Below are 12,346 nucleotides of genomic sequence, written 5' to 3'. Positions count from 1 at the left end.
TGTATACTGAGCCTAAGAGGGTATTAGTTGAGAAATCTTGTCATCATGTTAGCTGGAATTAGGGCGTGGTCATCCACATTGCATGAGAATCAGGCCAGGATCTGGGGGAGATGGACCACTGGCAGCAGGAGCTGTAGTCATCCCTGTGAGTGATTGCAGCCGTGTCCACATCTCCCTCCCCTCTGCGTGCTTCAGGCAGCTCTGCACGGGACACTGGAGGAAACAGGGTCCCAATCAAATCCCAGTCTCAGTTTCTATGGCTTCCACAGAATTTATCTCCGTGTTGGTATTTGAAGGGCCAGTAATGTTTCCCAAAAAGTCACTGACTACAATCTGCTGATGGAGGAAGTACAAGATGGGTCTTTGACCGTGAAATTCAAAAGCTGTTCCAAAATTTTCTGAAACTTCTTAAGCAAGAAGCAGGCGGTTAATTCTCCTACACTAAAATCTCTCCTACATGTTTGGAACTCTTTCGTATTTGTGATGGAAATTCCCAGGTGGATCTAGCTGGGAAGGAGTGATGGGGCTTTACATTCATTTTCTTTCCCCCCATATGGGCATTATAGACATTATTTTGATCCCATAGTCAGATTTACCTGTATCTGAAAAGTAAATAGCAAACCAAAACAAACTAACTCCTTGTCCCTTACCCATCTCAGACTCACATCGAGTATTTTTTACTATCTATCATTGGGTGAATTTTGTAATCCAGTCCCCCATATCAGTCTTCCAAATTGTATCAGATTCTGACCTGTTGCATTCCGACTTTGTTCCCTGTTAGGAATCATGCAGTACCTTGTGAGTACGGTGGTATGATGTGATTTCTGCTATTAATGTACTATCCATCCAATGAGTGAGTCAAGATTGAAGCATCAAACACTCAAAGACCATTATAAGCCAATACTTCAACCAGAGACATATAAAGGAAAATTGATTGGGGTTTGAGTGATCAGACAAGGCTAAATGGGAACGTCTTGGATGTGAGCTTGGCTTTTAACTGACATTCATGGGGAGATATAAGGACATGCATCAACGTGGGAGTGAGAATGAGAGGTGTGGAGGACATTCAGACACTTACTCCTTAAGCACAGGCATTCTACTGCAGAACACCATGAATATAAAGTTGGAAGAATCCTGAATTTGAAGGTCTTGAAAGTCAGACAATGAGAAGGTGAAACCTAATGGGCTCAAACAGTATTTTAGGAAGATTATTTGATGATGAAACATGGAAAGAGTTAGGCTGGGCGCGGTGGCTCAAGCCTGTAATCCCAGCACTTTGGGAGGCCAAGACGGGTGGATCACGAGGTCAGGAGATCGAGACCATCCTGGCTAACACGGTGAAACCCCGTCTCTACTAAAAAATACAAAAAACTAGCTGGGCGAGGTGGCGGGTGCCTGTCCCAGCTACTCGGGAGGCTGAGGCAGGAGAATGGCGTAAACCCGGGAGGCGGAGCTTGCAGTGAGCTGAGATCTGGCCACTGCACTCCAGCCTGGGCGACAGAGCGAGACTCCATCTCAAAAAAAAAAAAAAAAAAAAAAGAGTTGGAGGTAGGGCCTACACACATGCACGCGCGTGCGCGCACACACACACATGCACACACCTTTACACAGTCACAAAGCTATGGAAGCAATCCAAGCATGAGACAATGGGATCTTGAACCAAGGGGTGGCAGGAAGGATGGAAGGGCAGAGTAACTCTGGGACACATTGCACAGATGGATTCTGACTTGCATGCCAGTGGTTATGGGAGGTAAATGAAGGGAGTAGTCAAGGATGATTCAGATGTTTCTAACCTGAAAGACTAACTAGTGTTGCTGGAACTCATGAGAATGCAAAAACTGGATTGGGCAATCCACAGCAAAAGACAAATGATGATGAATTCTGAGCTTCTCAGAACAACAACAACAAAAATCCTATGTAAATTTTGAGCCAATCAAGATAGCAAACAAAATTATTTCCTGTGGGTCCCTCAGTTTTCATCATTAGATCATGGGTGTGCTGGAGAGCAGGGTGCAGCCTGGAATCCTGCACTCATGCCCTTGTCCTCACTTCCCTGAAAACACACCACAGGAAAAGTCAGCAGCAAGAGTGACGCCAGAACACACCTCACTCCTCTGACTTTCACAACCCTCATCAGTGAGATGCCCCGCAGGCTCTTTCAACATGAGGACTGTACAATAGCTCCTCTTACCAATGCAGGCACTGGAGTCATAACAACATGCATGGATCCCACAAACCACTTGCTGATCAACAATTTCAATCTTCCTTCTCACTTTTTTTCCCCAGAGCTACTAACAAGTAGAAAAACAACTTGAGTTCATGTTTACAGCAATGCTCAATATATGATAGTGCTAATAAGTGGTATGAGGAAGAAAAATGAGTTACTGTAATGAACCAGACCTCAGGACCGCCATTGGTGGCACCCATGACCTAAATAAAACCACCTGTCTGCAGGTATCTTGTTCAAAAATCCAGGCTCCAGCACATAATAACCATGTGAACATTGGTAAATTACTTAACACATTTTTCTGTCTCAATTTGCTCATCTTTAAAATAGGGACAATCCTATTGCATGGCCCAAAGAAATGATGTGAGTATTAACTAAGGCATGCAAAGTACTCAGCCCAGTGTCTGACACATAGCAAAGCGTTCAATAAATGTTCATCCCTGTTATTACTTTTATGCATCCCTGAAGATAAAGAGTATACTTTGGAGGCAAAAAAAATGTCATGCCGAAAATGTTGGACATCCTTGCATTTACCAAAGCTGTTGAGTAACATCTGGATGGGTGTTATTTAGTATAACTCTGTGATAATATAAATCTGGATATAATTCAGTTCGTGGATGGCTCCTGCCTTCCACCAGCCCTGATTTTCAAATATGAGATGCGCTGAATTTCTTATCCGCAGAGAGCCCAGGAATGTTAGAAAGTGACAGCCTTGGGATAGTTGGGGCTTAATGCAATGTATGGTCATATTTGCACGGTACGATTTCCATTGTACTTTTAGAGGTATTTAGGGAACAATAGAAAAACATTGTTTTTCAGTAACCTCACAAAAGTGTGACTCCTTATTTGACATGACTACTTTTGTTTGGAGTCTACTTATCTCATTCTGTCAGGGTTTTACTGTACTTGAAAAATAGTTGCATAGTAATTAGGGACGGCTTGCCTGGACATTCATGGGTATGTATGTATTAAAGGGAGACAAAATAAGCTTGCTGCATGTTACAGCTTGGCTTAGTCTAAGTGTGTCTTGTGGAGATTTGTGCTGTTTTGTTGGCCCTTGTTCCTAAACAGGGTTTTTTGGCTTTAACATTTGCCTCTTGACAAGCTGCTGCATGTGGAGATTGTAAGAGATTGAAACTACTTCAAACTTGGCACCTCAGCTCATTTCTTCCCTGTTTGAATGAGAAGAATTAGGGCCTGCCTGCCAGGCTTAAAAGGTTTTCTTTACCTGGGATTTATTATTTGCAGAGGCTAGTTACCTAAGCCGTTTGTTGCAACACAAAAGGGAGTGAGTGAAGTCAGGTGATGTCAGGAATATGTATGTTATCTGGACCAGCACCCCTGGTGTCAGGGATTGCAGCTGGTTTCCTCTCATCAAAAATATAGACTTCTCCAGATGCCCAACAATCAAAAACACTATGAAGGGAATCCTTTAAGTTGCTAATTACAATTGTTCTAAATGAGTTATCAAGTCCTACAGACCTGGACCTGCCTGGCTCCTCTGGGAGCAGAATGTACCCACAGTATTACAGAAGTTGTTGTGGGATCCATGCATGTTGTCATGACGCCAGTGCCTGAATTGGTAAGAGGAGCTATTATAAAGTCTTCATGTTGAAAGAGCCTGCGGGGCATCTCACTGATGAGGGCTGTGAAAGTCAGAGGAGTGAGGTGCGTTCTGGCGTCGCTCTTGCTGCTGACTTTTCCTGTGGTGTGTTTTCAGGGAAGTGAGGACAAGGGCATGAGTGTAGGATTTCAGACTGCACCCTGCTCTCCTGCACACCCATGATCTAATGATGAAAACTAAGGGACCCACCACGACTGAGTTTCATCTAGAGGTGGAGTCTAGAGTTTCATCTTCGCTTCTCTATTGGCCCACTAGCACGGTAGCCCACAAGTGATTTTAACTCTATTAAAGAGGACCTAATTTCTATGATACTTCAGCTACAATGATTCATGAAGAATTAGTTGGACACAGGTAGCATTGACTACAACTCTTAATACATACATTGGAATGCACCTACTCCCCATATTTCTTGATTTCATAATTGAGACAAAGCAGGGGTGCTTCTATTCCTAGTTTCTAATTTTAGTTCACTTTTACAAAATGTAAATGATGCAATGTGAAAAATTAGTACTGACTAACAGATGTAAGAAATGTGAGTTCATGAGCTTAAAACCAGATTCTGGAGCCAGACTGCTTGGTTTCAAATCCTGACAACACTACTTATTAACTGTACCATCTTGGTCAAGTTACTTAATTTCTCTGTGCGTTAGTTTTCTTAACTGTGAGATGAATAATACAGTCACCACCTTACTAAGTGTCTGGTATACAGTATGAGATCAAGAAATATCTTTATTATGATGAATTATTGGCCAGTTGTAATCTTTCAGCATAAAAGACATATATGAGAAACAAAGAAAAACAAGAGCAATTTAAAAAACAGGATAAAACCATCTAAATCCAAACTGACATCTCAAAGTTATTCTCTTTCTACCACAAAAGTGGGGGAAAAGGCCAGGTTTGGTGGCTCATGCCTGTAATCCCAGCACTTTGGGGGGCTAAAGTGGGTGGATCACGAGGTCAGGAGATCGAGACCATCCTGGCTAACACGGTGAAACCCCGTCTCTACTAAAAATACAAAAAAATTTAGCGGGGCCTGGTGGCAGGCACCTGTAGTCCCAGCTACACGGGAGGCTGAGGCAGGAGAATGGTGTGAACCCGGGAGGCGGAGCTTGCAGTGACTTGAGATCGCGCCACTGTACTCCAGCCTGGGTGACAGAACGAGACTCTGTCTCAACAAAACAAAACAAAACAGAAATAAATTACTATTTAAATGTAAGGAATTATTTATTCTAGCACCAAGAGTTCAAACGCTTTCCACTAACTGAATTAACATTTTCTTTTGAATTAGCCAATTGCGCATGATTCATGTAAATTCTGCTATGGTTCTCATCTGATTTCTTAGAACTGGGTGATTCAAAATCACTAATTATTTTTAAAAGTCACTAACTTTTTACTCGCTTTACAAAATAACTCAGCATTGTCTTCTTTTACATAGCAAATTAATGCAAGTTTTGTGAAATACAATCTAATTTACAGAAATTTGATTTACAAGAAGCTTTTTAGGAGATGGCTGCTTTGTGAAGCAAGAAGCATCTGGTTTGACTTTTCCTCCTCTTTTAAGAAAACTGGCTTCACACGGAAAAAACAAAAATGAAAACAGCATTCGTCAAACCACTGGGGTTAAAACCCCTTCAGTTTTGAGGACTTTTCTTAGTCCTTTCTACTTTTTCATTCTGGATCCAAAAGAAAATAACGGAGTGTCAGGCATTCTGCCCATTTTACAACTTGACAGTTACTAAATGTAACTGAAAGAGCACTAATTAGAGAACAATCTTCTCTTGAATTAAATGTGTTGACACACTTACACCACTCAAATATCAGCCCTAAAGAGAGAGAAGAGATGTGCATACTACTCTGGATTTTCATTTGTTTGGTTGATCAAATACAAGACTATGGTTTCCATTACAAAAGTGAAGAATGATGTAGCACTAGGTTGCTGCTTGTGTTGTGCATATCATGGCAAAATGTATGAAATGAATAATCAATGGGTCAAAATTTTTAAAAGGCTAAAATATTTTCTGGCTTCTACAAGCTTCATATTTTCCTACGTAATATTACAAACTCAACTTTCTGACCAACTTGAAAATCTAGGGTAAAAAACACACAAATTGTTCGTATTGATCCTTCCAAGTGAAAACACTATACAAAAAAAAAAATTGAAATGAAACACTAAAGTGGTACCAAAATAAATTTTAACTAGAATCTGAAAATTAGGGAAAGAAACAAATTTCATTTACTTACAAGTTGGTTTTGCAGTTGGAGGAAATTTGGTCCGGGTAATAGCCAAAATTATGAAAATAATAACTGGCCATAAGATCAAGACAAGTGTCCAAAGCTGCAACATAATGGTAGAAAAAAATGGTTAGTTTTATTGTTGAACCAAAGATTTTTAAGACCTGACTACAAAAAAATGTGTCATACTATAATATTTCAACACAAGCTGAATATTTTACCAATTGTAGATATTATTAATAAAAAATGAATGATTTAATATGTAAAAGACCTGTAAATGCACAGAAGAATGATTTTTCCAGGCTTAAAACCATGAAATAATCTTCTGAAGACTTCTTTTGGATCACCTCTCGTGACTGCCCCAATCATGATTATATTAAAATTAAACCTGATTGGTTACTTCATTCCTTAAAAATCCTTTAGAATTTCCCACTTCCCTTGGATAAGACACAATGTTCTAAACAGGGCATACAGAACCCAAAGTAATTTCAACCTATCCCTATTCTAGCCTTTTCAATGTCAGCATTCTACGCTCAGTCATAAAGACTGGTGTGTGACATGGGTTATGACCCATAAATAATGTTGAATAAATGAACCTAAGAATGAACCAATGGAGAAATAATTGAGTCAATGAGTGAAGGAGTAAAAGGAACTTCAAGTCCCATGTAGTCCCACATACTCCTTAATGTCTTGCATGTCTGCTTCTATCATAGAACTTACACTGTTATAGTCAATGATTTTTTTTGCCCACTTCCCAAATAAACTGGCCATTCATTTATGGTAGGGGCAGTGTCTTATTGATACCTAAATTTCTACCACTAGATGAAAACTAGATGCTCAAAAACACATACTGCATTGAAATTGCTTTTTTTTTTTTTTTTTTTTTTTGAGATAGAGTCTTATTCTATTGCCCAGGCTTGGAGTGCAGTGGCACGATCTTGGCTCGCTGCAACCTCTGCCTCCCAGGTTCAAGCAATTCTCTCCCTCAGCCTCCTGAGCAGCTGGGATTACAGGCACCTACCACCATGCTTGGCTAATTTTTGTATTTTTATTAGATACGAGGTTTCACTATCTTGGCCAGGCTGGTCTTGAACTCCTGACCTTGTGATCCACGGCCTCCCAAAGTGCTGGGATTACAGATGTGAGCCACCGCATCCGGCCTGAAATTTCTATTAGAGAATTTCACTTTAAGTACTTTATGAGCTGGTTTTCCTCCCCATGTAGATATGATTCAGTTTGAAAAACACTAACTGCTTAGTATTTTACAGATCTATATAATTGGCTCCAGAACCACGAAAAACACATATTCACAAGAACATTAACTGTGATATGCAAATAGTTATGGTGCTCAAACCACACCACAGGGACAAATTTTGCGTATACTTAATAAAGTGAAACTTGGAACTGCGTTTCTGCATAGTTTTGTGGTCAGATTTACCTTTCCTCTCCTACTTTTCCGAGACAATTTGCTTCAGCCAAATCTCAAACAATCTACCTAGAGCTCTTCTATTCACCAAAGCAATCCAAACCCCATAAATTACTGATCCTTAAATAACTCCTAATGTACATTTGCTACTAAAATCTCCATTGCGCGTCCAAGAGTGCTGCTCTCCTCGCTGGTAGGCCTGTCTCACCAGCTTCTTAGACTTTGGGTATAAGGGTAAGTTTTCAAAAATGGAAGTTCACTATAGATCCAAGGAATCCTGAGGCAATCGGTTTGATCAGAGCTTGAAAAGCACTCATACAGACTGAACAAGTTAATCTAAAACAGCGATTCTCAAACACTCGGGTGGACTCCAAGTCAACTTGGGATCTTGTAAACATACAGATTATAGTTCAGAAGGTCTGAGGTGGGGGCTGAGATTCTACGTTTCTAAGAAGCTGCCGGGTAGGTGATGCTGATGCAGCTGATCCATGGACTGCACCTTGAGGAGAGTGGATGTAGATGTACGCCACCCTGCCTATCTAACAGGAGTGTTCACAAAGTCCTGGAATATTTTTGTTGGAAAATTTCTTTGGGATCACCTAATGAAGAGAATTCAGGACATTTGTAAATTTGAATGGGAGAAAAAGAGGTTATATATTTATTTTCTCTAGCTTGTTATTAACATTTAGTATTTCCATTAATGACGAATGTAGGGAATGAACCACAGTGTTGTTAGAAGTACCTGTGACTTTGTCACTAATAGAAATTATGGATATTTAAAAATCACATTAGAGTTGTTGCAGATACCTTAAAGTGCTATTTATACTCATTACTACATTAAAATTAGGTATGAATTCACCACTAGACCTTTATTTAATACATAATAAGGAGACACACATATTACCATATCATAAATTTGCTTTTTTCTTCTTTGAGACGGAGTCTTGCTCTGTCGCCAGGCTGGAGTGCAATGGTGCGATCTCAGCTCACTGCAACCTCTGCCTCCTAGGTTCAAGCAATTCTCCTGCCTCAGTCTCCAGAGTAGCTGGGACTACAGGAGTGTGCCACCATGCCCAGCTAATTTTTGTATTTTTACTAGAGTCAGGGTTTCACAATGTAGGCCAGATGGTCTCGATCTCTTAATCTCGTGATCTGCCCGCCTTGGCCTCCCAAAGTGCTGGGATTACAGGCGTTAGCCACCATGCCCGGCCAAATTTGTTTTTTTAATACTCTGATAACTGAATTTCAATATAATTGGTTTTATTTATAATCCTTTTTATTTTGTTTTACATGATGAATTTTAAAACATTATTCTTAAAGAGGCTGTAGGTTTGACCAGACTGCCAAAGTCATCCTAAGGTGCTGTAATCCGATCCAACTCTTATTTTGTATTTTCCAGGTGCAGAGAGTTAGCATAACTTGTCCAAAGTCATATATCCAATTGTGAGGCAGAGCAGGGAACAAGGATCTGAATCCCAAGATGTATAGGAGGCCAGAATTTTTTTTAATATAATTATCGTACTGTTCTGAGCAGCAAATAAGAAAGCATTACAGAAATTATATTGCAAAAATATGAGAGCTACAGAAATGTAAGATGTGTTATTATTCTAGCCTCATCTCTGATTTATTTCGAAATTAGAGATTGTTCTTTAAAGATCCTGGATACAAGGTATCATCTTTATTTTATGTTTCTCATTTGAAATGTAGAGTAGAAAGAATTAAGGTTAAAAAATTAATGTTTATGGATTTATCAGTTTTGTATTTGAGGCCATAGTTATTCTTTAAGGAAAGTATTCATCTGAGTAGGCGTGATGCCCCATAGCTACTTTTAGGAACATCTATTCATTTTCTATGGCAACTTCATGAGAATTCAGTGACTGAGATCAACTATACCAACATATCCACATTCAGATAAGGGGCATATATTGTATGGTATGCTTAAGTTGTCTTTTGCTTGATCTAATTTGTTGATTTCATGAAGATGTTTTGGTGAGTTTTAAAATTAATTTTAAACATCTTTTGAATCCAGACAAAAATGTAATATATACCAGAGACGTTTAAGGCATTTTAGACTCTGTTGAAGGCAAAAACCACAGCCAGCCTATAAACAAATCTATTATTACAAGATTTCCCTGGGATTTCAGGTCAGAGAGAGGTTTAGAGAACATTTCTGCATACCGCATTTTAGAGGGATAATAAATACAAAGCCCTCTATACTGTGGTCTCACAAATGTTAAGCTTGACAGGTTAATCACAAAAGCAAGAAATAAATAAAATTTAAATTTTCATAGCAGCAGTGTTGTTCACAACACCATTTTAAATATGATTATAAGCAACCTAGAAGCAAATGCAGTGTCAAGGATTCAAACTCTAAACCAATGAGCCATGATTTTTTTCTGTTTGTTTAGAGAAAGGGATACTATATTAATTTTACACAGATAGACATAGGAGCTACTTGAGATGCCTGAGGAAAGCAGTGTTTAAAGGTTTCATATTTTTGCTTAGAGTGTAATTATTTTACACTGTCTATACATCTCCTTGGCATTCCACCCCCCTATACTCTTGGCATCAAAGGGTATGTGCCCACTAAATAGTTTATAATTCCTTAGTGGGCCAGGGCATTTGTATCCTTTTATTTCTCCAGGATTTATTTTCTACTCAATTGTACCATTCTGTTCTCTTTTTCTTCTTCTTTTCCTGAAAAAATCAATCCAAAAGTCCATAGGTAGGTCCTAGCAAGGTAAGTGTACATACTAGTACTTGGGGATCCACAGCGACCCAGTGAGGGAAGTGGGGACTTAGAAGGGTGAAGAGGACATGGGCACTGAAGCAGTGAGATGTGGGGTGTCAGAGACCAAGTGGGGTGAAGAAGGTGTCAGTGCAGGAAGACAGGACAGAGGCAGTGGCAGGCGATTGATTTCATAAGAGCAGGTTGATGATAAAAGTAGATATATCCCCCATTAGGGGAGTCAGACTATCCATCAGGGGAGTTATAACAATTGGAAAAGAAGGAAACTAGAATGAACTTGGTAGTGTTGGGTTAGAATGAGCAAAGTGGGCATAAACTCCTAATTCCCAAGTGTATGAAGAGACATAAAATGTAGACTAAAATGCACGTGTGTATTATTTATTTTTTACTTTCTGGTTCCACAATTTGTTTCTGCCTCATTGTGTACCTTCTTTGTCCAATTCCTGAAAACACTTATTTTTCCAAAAAACGCTAGCTTCTTTTAGTAGACAACTGAGTGCTAGGTGTGATCATTGCTAGTGGGGTCTCACTATTTTCAATACTCGACAGAGCTAAAGATGATATGTAGAAGACAGAGAAAGAGACAGATGATACAAAAGGATACATAGTTATATAGCTTACTTGATTGATGTAGACAGGTAGCTAGGTAGATTGATAGAAGCATGATGGATTTACTGCAAAGGGATTGGCAATGAATGATGGGACACATCTAAGAATACAGATACCAGCCTGTGGCTGCATTTAAGCATTAAAATATATTTGAAAATAAAATATATTTAATTAAATAAACTAGGAATCCATGAATCTCTGCTGATGGAAACAAACACGTAGGTAAACATAAACAAATTGAAAGCTTAATGAGGAAAGGAGCACGTACCTACAAAATATTTCCCTACAAAATGGGACAAATTGTCATCACGCACAACCTAATGTGATGAAATGGAAAAAACAGGATCATTTTTGTGACATTCTTGCCAAAGATGAATAATAACCTGGCTCAAAAAATAAAGAAACAACCGATACTTTACAAGACAATTGGTCATGAAGGTTCGAAAGTGTCAGGGTCGTGAAGGTCAAGGAAAAATTGAGAAACTGTTACAGACTGAAGGAGACAAGAGCCATGAAAACTAGATGCAGCATGTAATTCTAAACTGGATCCTTTTGCTGTATAAAGGCCACAGTTCCAACAACTGGTGAACCTTGAGTCTAAGGATTTGATGGTGGTATTGAGCTATGCTTTTTTTGTAGAAAATGTACATTAAAGTATCTGGGGGTAATGGAGCACCAATCTCAAATTGTTCTAAAAAAAAAAAGTTATTTGCACTGTTCTTGCAACATTTCTTTAAATTTGTTTCAAAATAAAAAGTTTAGAAATTATTTAAAAGATTTCTGCATTTCTTTTTGAAAATCCAGACTAATTTTTAAAAGAATACAAAAGATGAAGAAACAGAAAAAGAGATAAAGACAAGCTTCATATCTAGAAACTCTATCCTGTTGCATGCAAGTATCAAGGCTTGGAGAATTAATGATAACGTCAGGGCACATTTCAGTGACCTTGCAGTCACTAAGTCATGAACTCAAAATTACAAGTTTAAGTCTTAAGCAATTCCTTATATTAATCAAATGTAAATTCACTGCAAAATTTTCATTTAAAGCTAATCTGCAGTATCTAATAATGAAATCAAATTATCTAGTAATATTTTTCTCTGCACCTGCTAAGAACTATTATTTCCAGTATTTGCAAATTTCAAAAACCTGATGTTCTAAAAAATTCGGGCAAAGCATATAATTTCAACTTTAGGATATCACTACTTTATTACGTTGTCAGAACCCTTTATTCTAATTAATGCTAGACTATCTGATTCTATTTTTATCTACCATTGTTATTATCTTACCATTTTCACTAAACAGTAAAGAAAATAAGATACAGGTGAATTTTAAGTAAACAAGTCTAACTATATATTTTTTAAATTATATGAAACTAAACTACTGTTTGGAGACTCTGTGAATTTAATTACTACATCTTATTATCCTAGAGCAGAAGTAACAGACTGGCGGTAGAAAGATCACATCAGACTCATGGAGCTG

The 12,346-nt window shown here is 38.6% G+C and overlaps 1 protein-coding gene across 1 annotated transcript in view; it reads right to left on the bottom strand.

The window, feature by feature from the left end:
• The window catches only part of ABCA12 (ATP-binding cassette, sub-family A (ABC1), member 12), a 228,171-nt gene that overhangs the window by 195,902 nt on the left and 19,923 nt on the right, over nt 1-12,346 (bottom strand). The window contains exon 2 of the mRNA XM_011932359.1: nt 6,093-6,186. Within this exon, the coding sequence (XP_011787749.1) occupies nt 6,093-6,186 (94 nt within the window). The remainder of the gene's footprint in view (nt 1-6,092; nt 6,187-12,346) is intronic.

The sequence above is a fragment of the Colobus angolensis genome, unplaced genomic scaffold (assembly GCF_000951035.1).
Source record: "Colobus angolensis palliatus isolate OR3802 unplaced genomic scaffold, Cang.pa_1.0 Scaffold95, whole genome shotgun sequence".
Classification (NCBI taxonomy): Eukaryota; Metazoa; Chordata; class Mammalia; order Primates; family Cercopithecidae; genus Colobus; species Colobus angolensis.
Note: the sequence above shows the minus strand (reverse complement) of the source record. Positions and strands in the feature narration are given on the sequence as shown.